The sequence below is a fragment of the Malurus melanocephalus genome, unplaced genomic scaffold (assembly GCF_030028575.1).
Source record: "Malurus melanocephalus ecotype Western Australia unplaced genomic scaffold, MMel_1.1 scaffold_119, whole genome shotgun sequence".
NCBI lineage: Eukaryota > Metazoa > Chordata > Aves > Passeriformes > Maluridae > Malurus > Malurus melanocephalus.
Window position 1 is genome coordinate 1015172 of NW_026623351.1, and position 24714 is coordinate 1039885.

At 40.2% G+C, this 24714-nt stretch overlaps 1 protein-coding gene across 1 annotated transcript; it reads right to left on the reverse strand.

Moving 5' to 3' along the window:
- Positions 1 to 7739: 7739 nt before the first annotated feature.
- CHMP4C (charged multivesicular body protein 4C) lies at positions 7740 to 24486 on the reverse strand. The gene is made up of 5 exons (XM_057370091.1): positions 24155 to 24486; positions 17132 to 17309; positions 15784 to 15898; positions 13124 to 13232; positions 7740 to 10939 (listed from the first exon to the last, which is right to left on the reverse strand). The coding sequence occupies exons 1-5, from the start codon at positions 24348 to 24350 to the stop codon at positions 10875 to 10877; spliced, it is 663 nt and encodes a 220-aa protein (XP_057226074.1). The 5' UTR covers positions 24351 to 24486; the 3' UTR covers positions 7740 to 10874.
- Between the last annotated feature and the right edge of the window lie 228 nt (positions 24487 to 24714).

Here is a 24714-nt window from a genome sequence, read left to right on the forward strand (position 1 = left end):
GGCAAAGRAATGAAAACATCAAGATTGAAAAGATGTTCTGCTAACCCAAAATATTTAGTATCACATGAATGGACATTTTTGTTTAGGGGAACCTTGTTTTAACTGAAGTGAGCTGGAAAAAGTGAATTTGTTCAGTGGCAGGGCGGCATCACTTCAGCTGTGTTACTGTTAATGACTGGTTGTTCCTCCTGAAAGACATGCAGAATTTGGGGTGGACAACTCATCATGACCTTGAACATCTTGATCAAGGTGTATTCCAAGTCAATCCCATACTGATTTTTTTTTTTCTGGTGTACTTGCATCCATTCTGGCACTATTTTCCATGCATTTCCTTCTTTCACTCATTGATGCAATTTTAGTACAGAAGCCAAGTTTCCGTTATTTCATTTGTAAGAATTTGACAGTGGAGTTCTGTGCTCTGCCCAGAGTGCAGAATATTCAAAGTGGAATCGTAGCAGAGTGCACTAGTTACAAAAATTGCAACCAGTAACACATTGTTCTTTCCTGTTGTAGGTGATTGTCTTTATAGTTCAGCCACTGATTTACAACAGGGTGTTTTCCTCTTAGGTCTGGATTTTAATACATAGTGTATAGTTTAATCTTGCTGGTGTTTTTTCTTTAATACTCCATCTTTTAATCCTGCAGGATTCTTTATCCTCCAAAGCACTTGCAGTCTGCCCACACCACTTCTCTGCTTTTTATTTGTGTATTCTAAATCAATTAAAATGCTGACTAGAACTGAATCAAGAATGGGTCCTCATAAAACTCCCACTCCATACTTTTCCTACTGTGACAACCATTAGTTGGGAGCACAGCACACAACACAACATTAGCTAYGAGTACAACAGTCCCATTGAACCAGCTCCAGGAGGGGAGCAGATTAATTCACCAGACTGCACCTGACAGTGGTAGGAGAGAGCAGCCTCCATGTGCAGTGGGTTTTCCAGAAGGTTGCTGTGCTCTCCTCTTTGTGTTAAGCATCTTTGTTCTCAGGGGGAGGGGTTGGAGTCTTAYAGCTGAAGAGAAATGGGACAGGGAAAGCTCCTGTTCTAGATGGTGTGTCTGCCCCAGATTGTTTTTACCCTCTGCATCTCATTAGAAGGAAGTAATTTGATTTTTTTTTTCTCTGCAGTTACTTTATTGAAGTGAAGGTACAAACAAACATCAGTTATTCTACTGGAAAAATTTTGAGTAGAACTTTATATAGAAAATTYAATGTCCTTTGTTTTTGCAGAGCTTTTTCCCATGCTATGGCAGGCTCTTAATACATGCCAGGGTGGGGGTGGCAGGGGAGGAATTCAAAGAAGTTAAATTCTGAAGTTGCTGCTGCTTCAATTAGTTTTTTTTAGAAATGTCAGAAAACACAGGTAGACCAAGGAAAGGAAGAATTCTATAGAGAACACTCTGTGGAATGTCAGGTCTTAAGGGTCTTTCTTCCTATCATTCTTTTCCATATTTCAGTTAAGTCTTTGTGCAAGAGATCAGAAAATTACGATTACTAGACAGGACCAACACTCCAAACTACATACATATTTTTCCTACAAAATACATGACTTGCTTTAAGGGATGCTTGGGTATCTTCACATCCATGTTTATTTGAATCTGTTAATAAATCTGAGAACTGATGATGCAGCCACCTCCAAAAAATGTTTAAGTTTTTACTCTGGCTGAGCAGGCAATGTACTGACTAATGGAATTGGTTGTTACACATTTTTATGATCTTCAACACATTGTTCATGCATAGGATCTTAACCTCCTAGAGCAAAGATAAGAGRGATGGAAAAGGTAGAAGGGAAAGAGGGGATTGCCTTGTCCATAGTTTACACTTGAGCATTTTTTCCCTTTGAAAGTAAACATTTATTCWCTCATTTGTTGACCAGAATTGCCTCTCCACTAAATGTTAGTTTCTGTGTTGTGAGTGGTTTAGGTTCTGTGTTATAAATCATAATCCATTCAGGAAACTCTTTCTAAGGTTCCTTCTCCCATTGGTGTTTCTTTGCCRCCCTCTCTGTGCTGACCTTTATCCAAGTCTTGTTTCAAAGAACATCCTTTTGTGTTCTGTCCTTCTCAGGCTGTGCATTGCGAGGAAAACACTGAGCCTAGGGCTTTTGTTCAGTCTTTTAGATCTGCCAAGATTTTAGTTATCTTTTGTTTCTGATGCAGATTTGGAAGTGTGGAAAAATAGGAAAAATGCAGCCCTTTATGCTGAACAATAAAAGATTAATATATCCTTATCTTGTAATAGATAAAAATGTCAAACATGTCATATCAGCGTAATAGTGACTGTTGGTCTGTTTACAGATTATTCTCCAGCTGGATAGCTTGGGTATCTAATGGAATACAAAATGTTTCTCTTCAAATTTTTCCTTGGGTTGATGAGKTCAGAACCATTCTGATGGTTGTTCTAGAGTCAGGAAAAGGCTGTCATGAGACATGTCTAAGCATAACCCCACATCACATACAAAGCATTTTTTTCTTCTGGTGAGCATATTTAAAAGCCCCAAACTGCATTTTTATCCAGCATAATCAAAACAAAGTGATACTAGGATTGAAGAATACTGCTTAACAAAGGTCAGGCAGAGTTACAGTGAGGTTGCCTAGGGCACAGGATGTGCAGAGGTAGGATGTTTCCAAGGCAAGCATTTTTCACTCTCAAGTAACAGGAAGGCTGAAGGAGCTCTGTAACTGGCTGAGTTCTCAAACATAATTCTGCTTAGCTGGGTAAATCAGAAGGCCTGAAGTATAGGCCATTCTAACCTAAGAGAATTAGAATTTTTTGAAGGAAGCCTTACTGCAACAGAACAGCACCTGACACTGAAATTAAAATTCAGGAAGAGCTAGTGATGGTCTAACTCAACTGACAAAGCTTCTCTTTGTCCTTTTATTACACCTTTAACCTCCACCCAACAATGAGAAAAGTAGTCTTCAATGCATTTCTCTTGTGTATAACCCAGGTTCTCACAGTCTTCCTGCCCGTTTGTGTGACTTGTGCCTTTTCTGTCTCATTTAAGGATATCAGAGCACCCATTCCAGGCTGGAATTTTGGTATCACTTGTAAAGATTGCAAACTGCAAAGCAGGGCAGCATGGCTCTGGAGAAAGGCATGGATGTGGGAGTGCCAAACTTGGAGTAATAATTTCAGCCCTCCAAAGTCACTGCTAGCCAGAGCTGAACCTTCAGCTTTGGGAGACAAGGGTGAGCATCATTTATCAGAGAAGAGATCACTCCTCACAGTGCAGAAATTTTCAGCGTAGAGGGGTCTTCCTTCCAGCAGGGGCTGGGGTTCATCTGATTAAGGCACTGGCCCAATAAATGGGATTCTGGGGATTAAATGGCATTCTCAGCCGTGGAAAAGTCTCATCTATTTTAAGGGAGGTTAGCAGGTTTTGGACCTTAACCCTTTGGTAAGCCTTCAAAAGCTGTGTTTTCCTGTGTTTTCCTGGTTTTCAACACAACCTTCATGGAGACCTTTCCCCTTTTTAGCCCTTTGAAGCTCTTCACGGAGACCTTAAAGGCTTGCTGTTCATACTTAGCACTTCTTTGGCTTGAGGGTCACCAAAGTGCTCTCCAAACAAAGTTTATCCCCACTTTGTATCTAAGTATTGTATTTCCCCTCTGTGCAAATAAGGAACCTGAGGAGGAAGGCAATTACATGATTCACCCTAATTGCACAGTAAGTCAGTTGGTGCAGTCCTAGCATTACTGCTGATCCTCTTGACTTGTCAGCAGTTTAAAATTAGATGATTTGCTGATCCAGTGAGACTCCTGTACAATACAGGAACATTGTTTTGAGAGATCTCAACTGTATTCAAGTAGAAACTGTATTTCGAGTAGATTTAAATATCCTTGTTTATAAATTATGCTTCTAGATTTGTAATATTAATTTCTTCTACCAGTTCAAACTGAACACACTAGGACACTTGCAGTAGTGTGGAGAAACAAGGCTCTGCTCTTGTGAATCCCAGGTAGATTAATACTTTTCATCTAGAAGAAAACACAGCTGCTATATCTGTTTTATGGAAGTGTTGAGGATCACTATAAAATCCTGTTTGGTTGGCTTTTTGGTAGTTAATKTGGGTTTGTCAAGCATTGCTCATCTGGCAAGTTCCTACTGAGAGAAGGTTGCATACTGACCTTTCAAGATCTCATTAATGCTTTACATGTCCAAAAAAATAGACAGACAGASAGATAGAGGTAGGTTAGGAAGCAGTTGCAGCACATAGTAGAACTACAGGATCTCTCCTCGCAAATTTCCTGTGGCTCTTTTCTAGGCATTTGTGGTAAGCAGGTTAKGGGGTGGATTGTTTGTGGTGTGACAAGATCCTTATTTCCCCCTCATTCTGCAGGATAAATACACCTGTTACAGGAAGAAGCAGAAGCAATAGGCAAGAGCTCTACCCTATTATGGCAGCTGCTCTGTATGTTTAGAAAAAGTATTGCTCTGAGAAGTTTAATTTTTGTGTGTGGATGTACAGTGTTAATCTAGAAATATTGCAGCCTAGCTTGTAGGATAATTGTAAACCTACCCAAAATACCAGGAGCTTCTTTTTAGAAATGAATTTGGCAAGGGCATAATAACTTGCATTGGAAAAAGCAGATGAGAAAGGGGTCTCATTCTATGTAATCTTTTGGAAAATAATTAGTAATATTCAGTGAGATGTTTCTGTGCCAATAGAGACATTGTTCCTGCTTAGGTGTGCAAAAGCAGCCCAGAAAAATTAGTTTCTTGTGGAGATAACTGTGGAGAACACCAGTCAGATCTGACTTAGCTGTTCCTACCTAAACAGGCTATAAAATATATGTTAAGAATGCAGCAAAATTAATGCGCAAAGTAATTATGAAAGAGCATTAAACAATCAAAATTTCAGCTCAACATTGCTGTGATTTAACATGAGAAACAGAACACCTGCAAATAATTACTTTTATCACTACTGGCATCCTCTGTGAGACAAGTTGCAGATCTGAATCTAGAAACCCACAGAAAGACCAACATCTTTCACTTTCCAAATGATGTGAGTTACACAAGACTCATGATTATCCAAAGGTCACAGCACAAGATCYCTCAACAAAGAGGCTTCTATGTTCTGCTCTGGTAAAGCAGCTGTCAGCTCAAATTTCAGTTTATTCAGACACAATATGTGCTCTAGACAGATTCTCAGACTACATAAATTAATGTCTCAACTACTTATCATTTTTCCCCATCATTTTTTTCTCCTATTGTCTCCTTTACAAAATAAAATCCTTTGTGTTCAACCACAAGTGTATGATTCAATACAGATAAGATTTGTTCTCAGGTTAGTGCTGTTACAAACCGTTTCCAGAACTACTTGGTTCACACAGGATTTTTTTTTCCTTAGCTCAGGAAACTGAATTGACTACAATATTTTGCTGACAGCTGCAAAGCATTGGAAGCTGGAGGTTTTAACCTGAAAAGTACAAGGTGGCATCTCCAACCCACATTCACCTATGAACTTCTGAAACTACATTACAACCATAAGGTGTTAGATCAGATGGAACTTCCTGTGCCAAATAAACCCTCTCYTTGGTAAAGTTACCTTTTAAGATCCAAATCCTCAACAAATCAAAGTGATTTATTTTACACACGAACATCTTCAGCAGCCTCAAAAGCAGCAGCTGCAATACCTCCCAACAGGCATGTCCCATGTGTTCCCACCTAACCCAAAGCAGCGCTGAYATTACCCCACAATGACAGTCACACTCTGAACCCTCACGGGGGCTGAGGCACAGATCAAGATTTCTTGACCAAGAAATCCCTTTTGCAGTTCAGTGTCCTCGGTGTGTTTGCAATGACATCCAGCTTGCAGCCTGTCCCTGCAAGGCACAAATCACTGGACCAGTATTAAACTTCTTGAAGATGGGTAGTTTAAACTGTTTTTAAGCTTTGAGATTGGTCTTAGCTCTTTGCCCCCTGGCATGAGTGTGTAGAGAGCGGGCTGGTGAATTGCTGCATGAAGATCTGCTTCAGAGCTCCAGCATCAGTCCAGAGCAGGGAACAAAGCTGGGTGCCAAGGTGGTCAGAGACAGGGGAAGGGAAAAAAACAGACAGAAGCCAGAAAAGCAGCAGAGAAGGTGGGTTAGTATTTAAAACAGAGCATTTTAGCTTTGAAAGAGTGGGGATTTGTGGGAGGAGTGGGAAGAATGGGAGGRTTTCCCCTCTTATTTTTGAGCAGYACTTGCAGRMCAGYSTGAGCAGTAAGAATGAAATCAGRTCMTGTGAGAAAACTGCAGCCTTCCCAGCCKGCTGGAGTTTCTGGCTGTACACTGAACCCAGAGCTCCTCCTGGAGGTCCGCAGCGTCCCAGCCCTGCCGCAGATGGAGCTCACCACGGCTGCCGGGCAGYACAGCAGCTGCACCAGGCACTCCAACACCCCAAACACAAATAGGGTACATACAATAAATATAGGGTAAAACAACAACCCTACACGTGCCTTTACATCTGCAATCCCAGCTCAGTTTGGTTAGTTCAGCAGCTGCACCAAGGTCTCTTCAGTAAGCAGAGTACAAAAGTAAAGCTAAGATATCTGGACATATTTATAAATTAAATGCATCTGAACACTCACTTTACTCCTAAAGTGCATGTTTAATTTTTTTGAGAAAAGGGTGCTAAGCTCGGGGTAGAGTTAGGATGTCCATAAAAATCCTGCCCCATAAGACTTACATGGTGATGTCACAGCAATGGGAATAGGAGGTGTCAACACCTATCCATCACCTCCATGGGAGCAGACCATTGGCCTTCCACCTGTTTTATTAAATTTAGTTGCAAGTGCAGATCCTCAACTTGCCTTTCAGTCCTAGGAGAATTGGATGCCTAGCCTTTGAGAAAACCAGCTGAGGGGTACCTACACTGCCCTGCTGCYCTAGGAACAGCCTGGGTACCAGTGGCTGCTGAGACTGCACAGGCTTAAGGGGGGTGACGGGCAAGCCAAAACTCCCCAGGATAGCATCTGCCCAAAGCTTGTCTTGGTAAAGAGGAAGATGACAAACATCTGTAGTAAATAGCAACCAGGGAATTATCATGAGATTTCTAATTGAAGGGAGAGAAGTCAGCTAAGCAGACATACAAGCCAAATATAAAAACACAAGGAAGGGTAGTATGCAGGAGAGGAGAGGAGCARGGCAGCAGAGGGACCACAGTGACCCTGCCAGACACAGCCATCCCACGTGTACAAGGTTGTTCAGAAATTTCTAGGCACATATTAATATTTCATAACTATATMATCTAGTTTTATCTTCAGGTATTGCAGATACTGATCCTAAGTGTATAGTTCAGTGGTGACCAGGTAACTACATGCTGATAACAAAATGATAAACCCCTTAAACTATGATCAAAGTCACATCAGCCAGCTGTATTTTTCCTACTGACTGAACATTGCTATGAAGGTGGGTCTTGTCACAGTCTCTGCAATGGGCACAGATGTAAGAAAATATGACAGCTACATGAGATTATACTACTTGAAATTTCTTAAAATGCTCAGGATAATCCCTGCTGTTAAATAATCTTTGAGACAAAAGTTTCCTCCTTATGTTTCTTATGTTGCTTTTTTTTAAACCAAATTAACTTCAACGAATTCTTGAACTTACTGCTGAACAATTAATACATTTTTTTCAAAAAGTTTCAAAATAATGTTGCATCCTTTAAAAGAGCACTATATCCTAATGACAGTGTAAGGAAGCTACTTASAATTTTGCCTGATAGGAAAAGAAATTTAATACAATCATGTAACACAAACATRACACTAAAGTATTTATTTACAGTGTGTATCTATATACATATATGAATTATTTTTACTTTTTTTTAATATATTTTCCCCTTTTTAAAGTTATCCAGGGTAAAAGCCTGGAGGAGAAGAAAACAATCTCAGAATAAATAAGCAACAAGAAAGCAGTCAGTTATAGTACACCATCTGCTGCCTGTAAAATATGTTCCAGTTAATAGAGTACATTTACAGTAACACGTTGACACTATTCACTCTCAACTGCTTACATACTAAACAAATACCATCTTGGCATGAAAAGAGACATATGTTCAAAAAAGAAAGAGCCATTTGTTCCAGATATCTGAATTTACACAGGAAAGAGMCACTCCCTCAGCTGAATTCAATACCAAGAACCCCTTTATCTTTGAAGAAAACCAGTGCCCCAAACAATTAGGGCAACAAGCACTCCAGTTATGGTGGTCCATGGTATATTTTAGTTTGTGTACATCACAATAGTGTTTTTGAGTACAACTCCACCAACCACAATTGTATGTGAGTCTATCCTTCAGGATCACCAGCCATAACACACAAACTTTCACAGCAGCGCACCCAAATATCCAGTTTCATTTCTTTACCTTTCACAAATTCTGTTCATAAAGTGCTTGGTCTGAGATCAATAAGCTGAAGACACCTGAAGCTTCCCAGGATAAACACTTGTCCAAAAATAGCTGGAGTTCAGCAGTCAAATGATGGTTTGCAAAGAAGACCTTCTATAGGATTTTTTTCTCTCCTGTGAGGGGTGTTCACTTGAAAAGTTCTTACACAAAAGCAGCAGGCCCACATTTTCCAAAGCAGGCTGAAAGTCACTTTAGTTTCAAAATGGAAGCTTAGAGTCCTATTAGGTTGTAGAGCACTTCAGATTTGCCAAGTGYTACATAAGAGCCAAGAATTGTTAAACTACTAATTTGACCAAGAACAGAGGCTAGAAGCCAGCTTTTCCAAGCCAACCATGGGACTGTGTTGGCATGGTCTCGTACACAGAAATACCAGAAGGGTCCACAAGCACACTGCCACCCTCGCACGGTCACGCAACCAGTGTGTGCTAATACCTTCTGTACCCAATTCAGAGACCTGCACAAACTGCACACCTTGAACACAGGATTCCAGACAGAAGGATTAGCAAACAGATTTAAAATAACATAGAGTATTTGCTATTTTCTGTATTTATATTTTTTAATATTCCTGCTTTCATCTAGCATCTCATCTTGAATTTCAACAAGCATTAAAATAGAGTAGCATGTTGTTAGCATTTGGTTTCCTACTCCTTGAGAGTTCAAAATGTATTTTTAAATTTAAGGCRATTCTCTTTTTTTTCTGTTTTATTTGGTATTTAAAACAAAATTAATTCCATATTTTCTCTGCTCTCAACAAAAAGGGACAATTTTCTTGGTACCTTCAAATTTTAGGACAGAATTAACACACTTAGAGCTTTTTAGTAAGAAAATTATCTGAAGTAAAGTGGCAAGGCTTGATTCACCTCTCATACAGACACAAATCAAAAGCAATTCCTCCACAGAGAATKAAATTCTGGAAAAGTCTATCTCTCCACAGGGCATATACATTTTTGGTTTTCATCCATGGRGCTCAACCTGAAAGGTTCTGAGCATGCCATGTCTAGAAACACATATTTGCTTATGCTTAACCTAAAATCCACTAAACCAAAGACTACTGTAGGCTGTTGAAGCTGAACACCCAGCAGATCATAGGCTAAAGCCCACAGAAGAAGGAGTCAGTCTTCTGTTGCTGTAGAACTATAGAAAACAATTGTCCTAGTATTCCCCACATTGTTCAGTCATCACTAAATTTAAATTCATTTGAAAACAGAAACCTAGATCAAGRACTCTTCTTCCTACACCCCTAGGAACTCCACAGTTTTACTCTTTCCTTGCAACTGACAGCAGCCTACTAGCATAGAGCTTAAGTCATATTAAATAAACTGGAGTTCAGCACTTAGTTAGCACTAAGCAGTGTATTTGATGTTTGGTTTGCATTTGAACAGTGATTTCTCCATATATGTAGTAGTGTAGCAACTCAGAATTTGTTCCTTGGGCTAAAAAGCTGTCAGCTGGACAGCATCACACCGACTTTACAAGTAACCCAGAATCAGCTTTTAACCAGGGTTAAAAAGGCACTTACACTGGTATTGTTCCTGCTCAGAAACTGAGTAAGAGAAAAGAACCCAATGCTCAAAAATTATAACTATTTTGAAATTGTATAATTAAAAACGTGTTGCTAATTCCTTCAAAGCTGGGTATTATCATACAAAGTAAAGACTCACTCTAGAAAGACAAGGTAGAGGAGAAGAACACAGGAAGGTCAAATCTCTTCTGGACTTTTGACCGGGTTAATGAAAATCACTATTGTTTGGCAGGGATCTATAAGAACTTAGACATGTCACTTTCCTCAATCACTGTAATTCTGTAACCAAGTCAGAAATMGTCCAAAATACAATTCAAGTTGACCTACACTAGTGCATGGGATATTTTGGTCAAAGTTAAAACAAAATAAATAATTCATCCCACTTCAAAAAACCTACAGAAGAGTTTCTTCTTAATATCTAGGACACCATAAGTTGCTCCAGGCAGACTGTTTGAATCTTCATGCCCAAATGAATAGCTGGKTATTAGCTCTCAAGCTCAAAGGAACTTGCAAGTCAGGGCATGTATTAAGCTGTTTTGCTAATATTCAAATAGTCTGAACCAAATAACCCTCTAGTTATAGCGCCCTGATGACTTACTTAACTTTCTCATTTCAAAAATGAATGCAGCTTTGAGCATAAGTGAGGCACACAGGTTTTATAAAACAACAGATATGTTAAGATAGTACCTAATAAAATCTGATACTAATATTGAACCAAATCTCCTGATGAGGCTGAAAAAAATATGCTTGAAGCTTTAGGCAAGTACTTCATTTTTTTGTTTGATGTTTTTTACACTAGTTTTGTAATATGACAGTAACACTAGGCTCAGCAAGATTTGCCATAAAAAACCCAGTCTGTATGAAATGCAACCACACTATATCAGTATGGTTATAAAACAGCATTACAGCTCTATCCATCTGCACTATAATGTTTGGTGTTATAAAAAGACCATGCTGTTATGAAGCCCAGGCAGCCAGCTTCTTCATTTCATCTTCATCCTCTGCCCTCTTCCTGGTCGATGCTGCAGATAAAGAGACAATAACCATCAACTAATRTAACAGTCAGAACCATTCTGTTAGTCTGAGCACTTGCATAATGCTTTTCAGTCTGAAGATTGCAGACCAATTTACTGAGTGTGAAGCTCATCAGAGATGCAACTATTTCGCCCCATCGTTATTTTCTATTGAACCCTAAAGTTCACACTATTGGTCTGACACAATTCCTACTGAAATATTCACACAGAAAAAGAAAATTATTTCTAAAAGTTGTCACAGCCAGAAAAAGTCCACAAGAATGGTGTCAGTTCTCTCATCACCCTGTGAACAGGTGAAAGTGGCCTACCCTGGCCAGCTGCACATCCTGCTACCTTTCCACACAGTGCTGAGGGGTTCTGCACWGGCAAGTCCAGTCTCTGAATGAACTCACCCCATTTTAATGGGTGATGCCATTTATTAGAATGGAGAAAGAAATTCCTGAATGTACTTTGCTCAGGTGACATCAGTTAACTGCTGTGTCCACAGCAATAGCAATTCCCAGGTCTGTATCAGCCCCACACACACTTTGTCCCTTTGTACCCAAATCTCCTATCCCACATGACCTGCATTCATTGAACTAAAACCCGACCAAAATTGTCTTCAGTTTTTGACCTACAAAGCAGCTGCCCAACAGCCCAGCTTCAGCCTCAGGCTGCCTTCTCCATCTGTGGGCTGTGTATCCCTCCAAACACCAATGATGCCAGTCAGGACTGGCATCCCTCCAAACACCAATGGAATGCTGTTACTGGGGGCAATACCCGTGTGTGCACACAGCAGCCAGTTGGCTCCCTTCTGTGGCAGCTGCAGGGCCAGGAGCCACCCTCTTGARRGGGACTGCAACGACCACCTTCAGGRACTARGGRTGGAGAAGGACAYGGGGCACCACAGGTTCAATCCCGATTCTGCAAGTGTCACTCGTTCACTGCGTGACTGGGGAAGGTCACTAAGCCTTGCTCCATGGCAGTTTCCTCATTTTCAAAAACAGGAGGGCAACCTGCATCTCCGAGTAGAAGCATTATAGATCCATAACTGACTTTGTAACAGCAGGCAGCAAGTTTCAGAAAACATAAGCCAGTTTTTCACAGCCTTCAACTATGTAATGGTAACCAGCTCATTTTGCCTGAAGCAGCCATACATATGGATAAATTAGAAAATTAAAACAGTGAGAAACACATGGAGATGGTCTGGGTTTAATAAAAATGTCAGTTGGCACAGCTGGATATGGATCTGGAAGACAATGTATGAACAAATCATAAATGGCCCAACTGAATTTTCACTGTTTTCTAAAGCCTTTTTTTTTTGTTTTTTTTACTAGCTGTTCTGCAATTCACTTCCATAGATGAGGCCATAGTCTCAGCTTGAACATTTTAAACTGCTTCTCAGGATTTAAGTGCCATCTGCCAAAACACACATAATAGTATCTGAGTCAAGCTGGTCTAGGTAACCTGTTCTGCAGCAGAAACCATAAACAACCTGTGTCACATGTGTGCTGTCCTTACCATCAAGTATTTATACTCTTTTACTGATGTCAGTAAGTCTTTSAACTGACAGCAGRAAGTGYAGTAGAAGCTGACTGCCTCTGGCTTCATTCAGAATGAACAGGGCAGAACTACAGAAAAATAGARCTACAGCTTAATACCAGGAATAAGCCTGTTCAGTAGAAAGAAAGAAAAGGAATGAAAATATGTTTTTAATTAAGTACTTCCTACTGCCTCCTTCATTTCTAATTAAAATACCAGTGGAAAATATCAAACCACTACCCTGCAAAGCTGGATMTGTATGATGTAAACATTTTGAATCTAGGTCAGGCTCTAATTGAAAGAGCAAGAATTTAATTACCAAAAAGGAAAAAAAAAAAAGGAAAAAAAGATCATTCTTCAATGATTTTACTGCATTTCAGCAGAAGATTCATCAATATATGTGTAAGGTAAAGTTCCCCAAGTTTGTCTCCCCAGATCTACAGAAAATTTGTCCCTAAATGCTTTCACAGAGCAAAATGGAATTCCACTCTGCTTTTTCTGTTAAGGCAGATACAAAAATAGGAGAAGGAATTTGTAACATTTTAAAAGTTAAAACAGATAAAATCCATATCTGAAAACCTTTCTTCCTCTTCCCTTTCTCACAGCATGGCTTAATTATGAGAAATGTAAAATGGCAAGCAGGCAATTTACCAGGGCGAGAAGGCAGCGATGTGGATGGAACACTTGGCAACCTGACATCTCTCATTCCCTTGTTCAATTCTTCTTGCTCCAGTTCTTCTAATTCTGCCATCAACTCATCCTAAATTCAAGGAAAACATTATTTATAAATACTGACAGTGATCACATGCAAGGGCACATTTAACCACCATGAAGCAAAGAACTACTGAAAAAAAACATATAAAGAAATAGCATATTAAAAGTATAATTTTTACAATTATATGGGCAATAAGAGTAAACCCTAATTGAACTYTGAAAATAGGACAATGGAAGTTAGAAATATGACAAGGAATAAAATTAGAAACAAAACAGCAGTGCAATACATGTCAAAAAGGCAAACATGGAAGTAAAAAGCCTCTCTCCTGTCCTCACATTTGTTCCAAATCTAGAGGCTGCACTCTTCAAGGAATTCCAACTTTAGTGTGCCATTTCTCCCATTTCATAAAGCAAACACCTTCCACTAGTTATAAGGCAGACTGTCATTAAAGATTTTGCTTCAGCCCTATCACATAAATCCAGGATTATAYGTGATTTCAAAGCAGTGCTGGAATCAAAACTGTGCTCCTGGGTCCTGCTATTCACTCGTCAGGCGTGGAGCACCCGTGGGCTTTCAGGTGCAGAGGCTGATTGGGACAGATGATCTCATCAACTCACACAATGCTAAAAATAAAAAGGCTGTACACTTTAAAAAAAATAAAGAACTTATTCCTTGGTTGAAGTTTCCCAAAGAAAGCAAGCTAAATGTCACATATTTGTAGAGAAATGGACCTTTGCCACATYGATAAAATAGTTTAAAAGAAACAACAGGCAAAAACAGCTACAGAGGACTGAAGGAAGTGTCAAAAAAGTAGCAAAGCAAGAGCTATTAGGTATTGAAATAGGCTTTGCCTACACATTAATAATTTGTTTRTCACCAATGTGGAATACATTGAATTTTGAATACAATGTAGAATTTTAACCTATGTTAAAATGACAGTTGCATAGCCACAACAGGACCTCATACCTGGATTTACCTTCTCATGATTTTATAATTTATGGCAAACATACACTGTGCCAGCCCTGGGAGAAAGAACCCTTAAGTTTCTGTGCCTGTGTGGAGCAGGAGAAATCACATGCTGCCACAGTCTCCTTACACCCATGGCACACATGTGAAGAGAAAATCCAAGTGCATAGAAAAAAGTCCTTCAAAAAATAAAATTAACTATTATCCTTCAACACAAACCACCTTATATCCATCCCATCATTAAGTCATCATTAAATTCTAGCACTCTTTAGCTGCAGTGGCCTGCAAACCAGGTTCCCCAGTTACTGCCCAAGTGCTCTAAGTATCAGGTTTCAATGCAAAAGTTGGTAAAAYGATGCCCCAAGTGACAGTGGCTTATTTCCCAAACTGGAAGGAATTTCCAGGTCAATCTAAAACACRCTTACTAAGTCTAGACTCCAGAAAGTTAAGCACTGATAAAAAGTAAGATACTGTACAGCTCTTTGGGGTGGCAGTATGTTTTTAAATTCTTTGAAGCTCAGGCCAAATCCCATTCCTTCTGCCAGTAACAACTAAATATTTCTTGGAAAGTCTATTTACAGTCAAAGTGGAAGGGCAGGAAATCAGGTAATGGGAAAAAAATACAAAGAATCATTCTTATTTTCAACAAATTAGGACTGTTGAATGAAACCTCTTCCTCCCAATCAAGCAAATTTAGGCGATATGGCATTTATATTTTCTTTGTTGTCCATTTTGGCACAGAGGAACAAATTAGTTGGGGATAGTTGGTTTGAGTATTCAAAGAATGTCTATCAATCCTTAGTGTTTGGTCATTTTGAAACAAAATTGAAAAACAAAACTAAACTGGCTGTGATACTGAGCTTGATAACAATCTCTGCATTTCACAGATTAAAAAAATATTAAGTATCCTTACATCCTGAGTCCTCAACCATGGCTGGATCAGAAATAAGCAATATCCTGTTTAGATAAACAAAATCAAATCTGGATACACTGGATACTGAAACAAATTTTCGGTAGGTCCTAAATGCCTTGTGGGGCTTTCAGAAGAAAAGGGCTCTAGGATGAAGACTTATTGCCTTCAACAGGTATTACTTTTGCCTAATGGATCTACTTCTGTGGAAAAACTGGACAACAGGGAAAGCACCGCATCTCCAAGCACCAAAAACAACCTTAAAAAATGGTCCAAATACTCAGAATTATGAACAACAGCCTGTCCATGACATAGGGACTTGCACTTAGTCAAATGGATGTCTATTTGGAGAACAAAAAAATTATAAGCTTCAGTGTCCACTTGGAGTAGTACAAATTATATGTTTTGGTGAACTCCTTCCTYCATGGCTCAATTTAGAAAAATAACCACTAGAGTGCAGTTAAAAATGCTTTTCTTAAAGCTTATACTAAAATAATTTAAAAAAAAAATATTTTTACATATTTAAATTTCTATTTAGTATGCTATATATCTTATATATAGAAAGTTATATTTAAATTTTAAATTTTTATTAGAAATATGCAGTTGTCCTAGAAAAAGTAAGCTAGAACCAAGGCATTTCACATCCACACTTTTTGAGAAACAAACCACTGCACAGGAAAATAACAATGGAGTTAAAACTCACAGGCTTGAAGTACTAACCTCATCAAACTCATCACCAAAGGCAGCTCGGTTTGAAATAGCATCTGAAATTTCCTGGGCAACATCTTGCTGTTCAGTGATATCTTGCATCAAATCATCGATTTTGTTCAAATCCCTGACAATGTAACATGGAAACATTTCTTAAAAGATTTATCATTCAAATCCTACAGAAGAGACTCACTTGAACAGACTCTATTTTCTTTTTATGCCCATGACTGTAAAAATAGCAGAATTCACARGGAATCATTTTCCCCACCTACACCCAGTCTGACTTCTTTCACACTGGGATTACAACAAAAATCAAACTGCAGCAGAGTGGGTCTCCTGTCTGYGCTCCTCATACCTCTGCCAGCCAAACCCACCCCTTCAGCAGATCCCCAAAGTTGGCATCYTTACAGGCCTTTTGGTACTTAAAGGGGTTTTATAAGAGAGACAAGGATAAACATTTTCATGGCTTGTTACAAAGGACAGAGAGCAACGGCTTTAAACTAGAAGACAGTCAATTTAGATTTGATACAAGGAAGAAGTTTTTTACAATGAGGGTGGTGAATTACTGGCAYAGGTTGCCCAGAGATGGTGGGTGCACCCGTTATTGGAAACATCCAAGGTAAGGCTGGACAGACTCTGAGCAACCTGATCTCGTTGAAGATGTTCCTATTCACTGCAGGGTGTTTGGATCAGATTATCCTTAATGGTCCCTTTGAACCCAAACGATTCTATGATTTTATGGATCTTTTTTGATGTTAAGCTTTCACCAGAACTGTAGGGGGCTTAACAGAATTGTACCCCATTYAAAGGTTTCCCCTTATTGTTAACTTCATTATTGTTTCAGTTCCTGTTTATTTCTACCAGAACAACTCTTCTGATTTTCTGATTTAACTCTGTTTATTCAGGCAGAAAAACACCCCTTGAAACAATACAGGACATACTAAAAAAAAAGAAAAGGTTAATTTTTTTTATCCATGTTGGTGGAGGTGGGGGGTTTTGGGTCTAATTAGCACTTTGAATCCCACAGTCCAGCTTATGGATGCTGAGGAAAAGAGTCCACTTAGTTTCTACAATTGAATTCTCTTCTTGACAAACCAAGGGCAGAGGCCATGCTCCACTGCCAAGTCWGACTTTAAAAAACAGATCTAACTAGTTAAGGGAACTTCCTTCTAGATTTATTGTTAAGAAAAGCTATTTTTCTGCCAAATATAACACTACAGCACCAATAGCATTCCTGACATTGGATGCCCAAACCAAAAATGAAGTCAAAACTATCTAACTTGATACAACAATCTGTAGTAATGGAATAATTTGGAAGTGGTTAGTAAATTCAACATGGAAGCTATTAGGAAACACTTACATATTTTCATGTACTTTTTTCATGGCTTTTGCAGCATAACCCATATTCTTGAGCACTTCTGTGTTGGTGTGGGAATTTTCCAATGCCTCTCTCTGGAACTCAATGGTCGAAAGTGTTCCGTCAATTTGACTCAACTGTTTCTCGTATCTCTTTTTTCTCTTCAGTGCTTGTAAGGCAGCTGAAATGGGAAGAGGCAAAGTGCACTATGTGTTTTCATTGCAAATGCAAGGACAAGTAGTTCAGCACCAAGCTGACCTGAAGATTTTATAATTCTCACCCTCCTACCTTCCTATTATGGAGACAAACTTTGACCACACCAGGTCAGCAGCCTGTTAATCACCAACATGCTGTTGCATGGACATGCTRGGAAGCCTCTTTTAGATTAACTCCTTTTAATGTCACAGAAAAAAAGCAGCTTCTTCCTCCAACTGTGGGAGATCTTGAACTCCATCCTGTGCACACAGCTAAAGCAGGGAAGATGGGAAGGAAAAAGAAAAATACCAGAGAGAAGTCAGAAAGGAGGAAATAGAAGAAAGAAGAAAAGAAGCTGCAAAACATATAAAACCTGATGAAGACAGTRTAAGAAGATCTGTCATGATAACCGCAACTCCATCAATGGTGCTTTCTAAACTGTCTCAGCAGCAATAATTGTGAAATCCAACAGAGTCCAAATGGCCCAGCCAGACAGATGCGTTAGATCAGAAAAGGATTTACGCTTCTCCAGCTTTTAGCTCATCTATTTCTTACAATCACTTAGGAACGTGATCTTTAAACCTTAGAATTTGAAAACATAAAGTACTTAGTAGACACAGGCTCAGTCAAATCCAGCTACACCCCATTATCTTTGTAAATTGTCAAGATTAGCCTTTTATATTCATTGAGCAGCACACTTTGCCCAGAGTAAATCATTACCAGAATAAATGCACATGACAAGCAGAAGGAGAAAAGGACTTTCTCTTGGCCTCAGGGTGTGGAACACACACAATCTTGCCACAAGCATTTCCTGACAAYTGTCCTTTCCAAACTACACATGTGCCAGGTGAAAAACCACACCAAACAAAACTAAGTTAAAACTACTGAGTTAACCCATTGTTTGGGTTTTTTCAATGCTATTAACACCCCCATCCCTTTCCTTGTCTCATACATTTTGTTTTTCAAACMAATTCAGAGTCTACAAGCACCAGCAGCCCTCCTGCCCCCAAAACTCAACCAACAGCAGCATCCTATTCAAACAAYTGCCCATGTGCAATAACACTGAACCTTGACACTGGTATGCAACTTTTCAAATTAAATTAGGATCCCCCCCAAGGAGGGTACACAKATTTATGGTGTGTAACAACACACAATAAAAAAATAATGCTTTGTTGACAAATGCTTGAATCAACATGATCAAAATTGCTCATCATGAGCTGCACCAGGAYTGGCATTCACACAGGCTAAGATGCCTTCCACCATCTGCTGTAMGAGGTTTCAGGACAGCAAACTGCAATCACAACAGATTAAATATGGTATACAAATCCAAGATTTTCCCAGGTTTTGGAGGATGRTGCAAAGATCATGCATATTCTGAAGAAGATGAATAAACACTAGATGATGTCATGTGCATGACATATGTAAGAATTGTAAAATCCTTACTGGCAATTCCAAAATATATYATTTTGAYGTAATCCCAAACAACCTTTACCTAYTTATTATTTTCCTACTTATTTATGCTTATTATTGCTAGTATTAGAACAGCAGTCACTTCCTTCCTTAGCTTCCATTAAATCAGATTTGATCCTRGATTTTTAGGTTAGGAAGTTAGAGATTCCAGACAAATACAACAGTCTGAAACTGCATAACACCACCTGTGTCAGAGAGGATTCTAAAGCCCTGTGGACTGAGCAGCACTAACGAGCTGAYGCAGAAATGCTTCAGATGCAGCAAGTATCTACCACAGGGCAGTCCTTCTAGTCAGTGTTATTCAGAAATGGGACACTGCAATGGTGATGTTATTATTGGCTKCTCAAAGAGAAAATGGATTTCCTCACTTACACACGAAGCAGTTGCTTTCAAAATCCTGAAGATCATTCAATTAAACCACACCCAGATTAAGAAAACACAGGAGAAGCTAAACTGTGACTTCACCTATTCACAAACAGCTTTTCCTAAGTATTGTAGTGCAACATWTTATCTTCCTACTCTTTAGTTTTGCCAGTACTTAGAGAACAAAGCTCTTCATAGGAAATTAATTCATATTCCTTTCTCAACCAAGGCATTATAAATYCTCACACCACACTGTATGATTTTCCTGATTTGTATTAAATGAATGTCCTTTATTGTAGTGCTTTGCTACAGTAGCTCCTACAGCTTATTTATGACAATTTACCTGTTACTTGAACTCTATTTTGCTGTGTTTTACAGAGTATCAAGAACTTTTAGTCCTTTTTTACTGCCCTTTACAAGCATTTTAAAATTGGTGTACAATTCTTACAGGGTTCAAATGCTTCTGCTTTATAATGCTACTGCTCTAACTACCAAACTGGAGAAGAATGTATCTGTTAAAATACAATGAAATTGAGCAGAGAACACAAACTTACTTCACTGAAGGTCTAAGAATGGTACTAAAAAAATGTTGTTTTCCATTCCAAAGATCTCAAAGAAGGAAGACAACCTGGGGAGGATGAATTTGAGCAGAGGCTGAGTCTGAGGAAGCAAGTGTGATCAACACCAATTCATTCAGGAAGAGGTGGAGGGGGGTTCCTCCGGGGAGGAAAAAAAAAAAAAAAAAAAAAAAAACAACCAGTCTCATACACTTTTTCTGTTTTGCTCCAAGGAAGAAGGAACCCAATTCAACTCCTGAATTTCATAATGGTCAGCAGTTGGCTGGGCTTTAGCACATTTCCTGTACTCCTGAGTCCAGTAAGCAGGATACAGCTCATAGRCTAGGAAGCACTGCTTTTAATACAAGTTCTTGTTTTATAGTCAAGGTAAGTGTCTGGAACAACAGAAAACTATTATGCCAGTTTAAGTTTGCATATTAATGAACTATTGTTATTAACATACTGAAGGGCACTTTTCCAATCAYTACTATTCCAACACTTTGTTAAGGAAGCAGAAACGGCCAGTTGGGCAATAGGAATCCTGATCACACTGAATATTCAGATTTCAAAAGGAAAAACAGAACTAAMGACATAGGAAGAGTTGTGACACCCTCCTCATTGTTTCATGACAAATCAGAATAGAAAGAGACAGAGGAGACAGTGCAGTAATAACACCTTTATCCAAGGTAAAGCCCACCACCAACACCCATCAGTACTGAAAGCACCAATGACTTCAGCTGCTTCAGCAGAAATAAAAAGATTGTGTAGCAATCCTTATACTTCCCAGGAGGAAATTGGTGAAGTAGGAAAATAGTGTTTCTTCAGAAGATGGAACATGACTGTGAAAATACCAGATCTCATTCTTGGATTCAGTTCACAAACCTCCACTTCAGGCCTGCAAGGGACCAGTGGACTGCAGCTTCTGATCCACCTTTCACCAGGGACAACCAAAGGCCATGCTGCTGAGGCCATAAAAATCATAGGACCCCACTAAGGCTCATTATCAGCACTCATAATCCTTAAAGATGTGTGGAGGAAGCCACATGCAGTTACAACTGAGGTGCTAAATCAAGGACAATAATGCACTGGACCAGTTCTAATTATTCCAGTTCATGGCAAGACACTTGGAACATGATCATGACAGTCTGAGAACACTCACTGTAACTCACACASCAAGGACACAGGGCTTTCCTTTTATGATCCAGCCAGAATCCCTCACTCCCAGCCTGTCCCRCAGCCTGCCGTGGGCATGACTGGTGTGTCCATCATAACACACAACCACCACATTGTTGTTTGGCTTCAAAAGCCTCCTGGTTACACCTGCCTCATTGAAAAGGAATGCTACACGGCTACATAMGCCCTGCCCAAACATAACATACAACATATTGAGCAGCATTTACTTGTGAAACTCTCCCTGTTATTCCCACTTTCTTCAAAGGTTTTATCCTCAGTAGCACCATGTGGTTCTTCATAGTTAAGATTTAATCCTATTCTGGTTGGCTTATCTTAATTTTATTCTTTTTTTATTAAGTTTTTTATTTTTTTAGGATCTCTGAAAGACACCAGGCTGAAACAGTACACATTCACGTGTATGTTATTTTCACAATTACAGGCATGCTTCAGAAAACACATTTCCTTTTAAACRAAGTTCTCAAATATTCAGTATCACTTCCTGCTCTTTCAATTTTTCTGTGCATCCTCCAAAATAATGGATATTAATGGGGAATGCTGGAAATATATCACCTTAAATGTATAGGTAATTCCTGATTAGGTACAGGAACTGCAGAGATACTCACTTCATAAAGGAAAAGCCAAGAGTATTTCAGTGATGTTTCACATCTATTGCATAGCTAATGCATTAAAGCCTTTAAATCAAATTAAGCCTACTGATGTCACATGAAACCCATTCAAGAGTCATATGAAGTCATGAGAAATTGCTGGTGCTTGAATCGGCTCTCTTGTGTTGGTATAACTGACTCAGACTCATGCACCTAAAAATCAAGTGAGATTTTAGTGCATTTTCTATCCCTACGTACATCTTGCTCCATTTGCAGACAGTCCCATTTTAGTTTCYATAGGCTTCTACACAGACACAAAAAAAACCCAAAAAACCCCACATTAAAAATTACCAGTGATGTAACTCTGAAACATTCACTGTCACAAGGTAATATAGACAAAAACCTTAATTCTCTCATTTGTGTGTATGTTTATATGTCATAAGAGATGATGGTCAWCAGATTTTCTCTGAGCTATACAGTACAGTACACTAAGAAGCTGTTATATGTAAATCAACAGTAATCAAACTATAAAGCAATTGACATATCAAATGAAGGCATATTATTGGGGATTTAAGTTCACTGACTATCCTGCTAAATTCAAATTCTTTGGCACAGCAAGGTTAGTTTATGCTGTTTCTCCTCTGACTCTACTTGCACTATCCCATTTTGGTTTTAGAACCATTTTTGGCATGAATAAAAACTGCCACACTGCACTTTTTGCTCCACTCTTGCCTCTCTACTGTCCTTAACTGCTGGTCCCCTAACAAATGACAAAATAAAAGGCAGTTATTTTTAACCACAGTCAGCTCAACAWTTTAGTTTGCAATATGACTCCATGAAAAATTTCATAGATAAAAAACTAGGGCAATTGAGCACAGCAGTGTAAACAACGATCTGAGAGAATGATATCAAATGCTGCAGGTCAACACACCTGAAACCACTGTTAACMAGCTGATTTAAAGGAGAAGCAGATCCACCTTTTCCCAACAAGTTCTCATTCCTGTCTGTGCACCGCCCTCTCCTTTGCAGATGCACAATCACTCATGCAGATCAATGCATGGATGGATCATGGATAAATGGCACTTAAACTATCCTGGGTAAAAAAAAAATAGCCCCGACAAAGCAAACCGCAACATTTTAGAACATCCAGCTTTCTGAAACACACCCTTCAGGGAGCTCTGKGAAGGGAAAGGAAGGGAGAAACACAAGGGCAGGAGCAAGGCAGGAAGTGTTTCTCTTCCTGCAAATGTGCCAGCTTACAGTCCAGGTTTAGGATGAAGTTCCAGAGCAGTGTGTCTGGGTTTAACCAGGAATTTCCACAGTCATAGGAACAGCCTGTTTTCTTGCACCAGCCCCGCAGCTCAGGTTTTTGCATAATGAATTCACCCCCAAGAGCTACCTGATCGCTTTGTCCCATAGCAAATCAGCTTGCAGCCAGATCACCTTCCTGAACTAGCTCACTGTGACAGCACAGAGGTGCCAGTACCTGGACCAGAGACCAACAGACAATCACTGGAGGCAGGGGAGTAGAAAATATGGGACTAGGACAACCCTGGCAGCTCCCATGCTCCAGAGCAGCTGGCTCAGTTGTGTGGCTCAACAGACTTTACTCCCCCTGACTGTGCCTTCAAATCTGTCCCATCTTAACCCATGATTTTAAATCCATTCCAGCTAAAAGTTAGTTTAGTTAAACTGCCTTTTGCTAATAATCATTAAATGCTAAMGTATTACAAATACTTTAAAGGGCTAACCAAAACACCCCTAACACACAGCTCCTCACAAGTTCTAAGTTACATGGCATTACTTTTAAAAATTAATGAGTAACACAAAGAGCAAGCAAAATACCTACTTTATTGTTACATCACAAATCTTTAATTCAAAATGTTTTTCTTCTGTTTTGAAGCATTTAAAGAAAAATACAGCTCAGAGTAGACAAATAGGACTCCATGTGACTTCAGGAAGTAATTAACTTATTTCTCTGAGGCCTTTATGTCCCAGAGACACTGACTACCATCACTTGCTTCCCAGGGATGACATCAGTATACACAGGAGAGAGATCTTCTGATCCCTTAGCATCCTCTCCTTTGTAGCTAACAGCATCCCAGACCAGTAGTCACTAATGACCTAAGCTATCATTCTTTTTTTGGTTGCACACATACTTCTTACATGATTTGGATGAATCATTSCATCACTTTGTTCATCAGTTGTCAGCAATGGGGATAATATGCATTTATTCATGAATGTACAGGAGATCCTCACATCTGTCATCTCCTTTGCCACCTKCCCAGCCATTGTTGAGCTCCCAAARGAGCAATTCCCTCCCCACACTGAACAGCAGTACTTTGCCCTCTGTGCACCTGCATCGACTGTGGTGCAAATCACGAACAAGAGTATCGCACAGGAAAACATTGTTCTGAGGAACAACAAATTTCCACCCCGCTACATGAATCCACACTTCATTAAACACTAACACATGCCAAAGACGCAAAACCACCATCCTTCCTCGCCTGTGGAGACACTTGCCCGGAGCCCACAGCCGAATCACACCGCACACCTGCGGAGCCAGGTGACCCAGCCACAACCCCGGCGAGACCCGGGTCCCCCCGGCACCCAGAGCGCTCCAGCCCCGGGATTTAATGTGGCGGGGCCCGGTCCGCACCCACCTCGCTTATTCTTGGTGCCGTGCTGCCGGGCTATCGCCAGCTCCCGCTCGATCCGCGTCTCCAAGAACTCCTGCTTCTTGCTCAGCATCTCCTCCGTCTCCCGCAGCCGGGCCAGCGCCTCCTGCGGCGAGGGACCCCCGCGGCTCTTGGAGGCGGCCGAGCCGCCCCCCTTGAAGAACTTGGAGATCTTGCTCATGGCGGCGATCCCGGCTCGGCACCCGCCGACGGCAAGGTCGGGCCAGCCCGGTCAGCAGGAGCCTCCCCGCCCGACACACGCCGTGACAGCACTTCCTGAGCCCACGGGCGGCACCGGCACCGCACCTGGCGGCGGGGCGGGCCCGGGGGCGGCTCTGGGGAGGCCGAGCTGCCGCGGCTCTCCGCCAGCGCCGGGCAGAGCGCCAGAGGAGCCGGCGAGCTCTGCGGGCAGCCGCAGGGTCCCGGGCTGGGCTGGCTGCCGAGTTTGTGCTTCCCCCACTACCTATTCCCCATGTCATAGAATCGCAGAATGCACAGTGGGTCATCTAGTCCAACATCTCTGCTCAAGCAGTGTCATCCTGGAG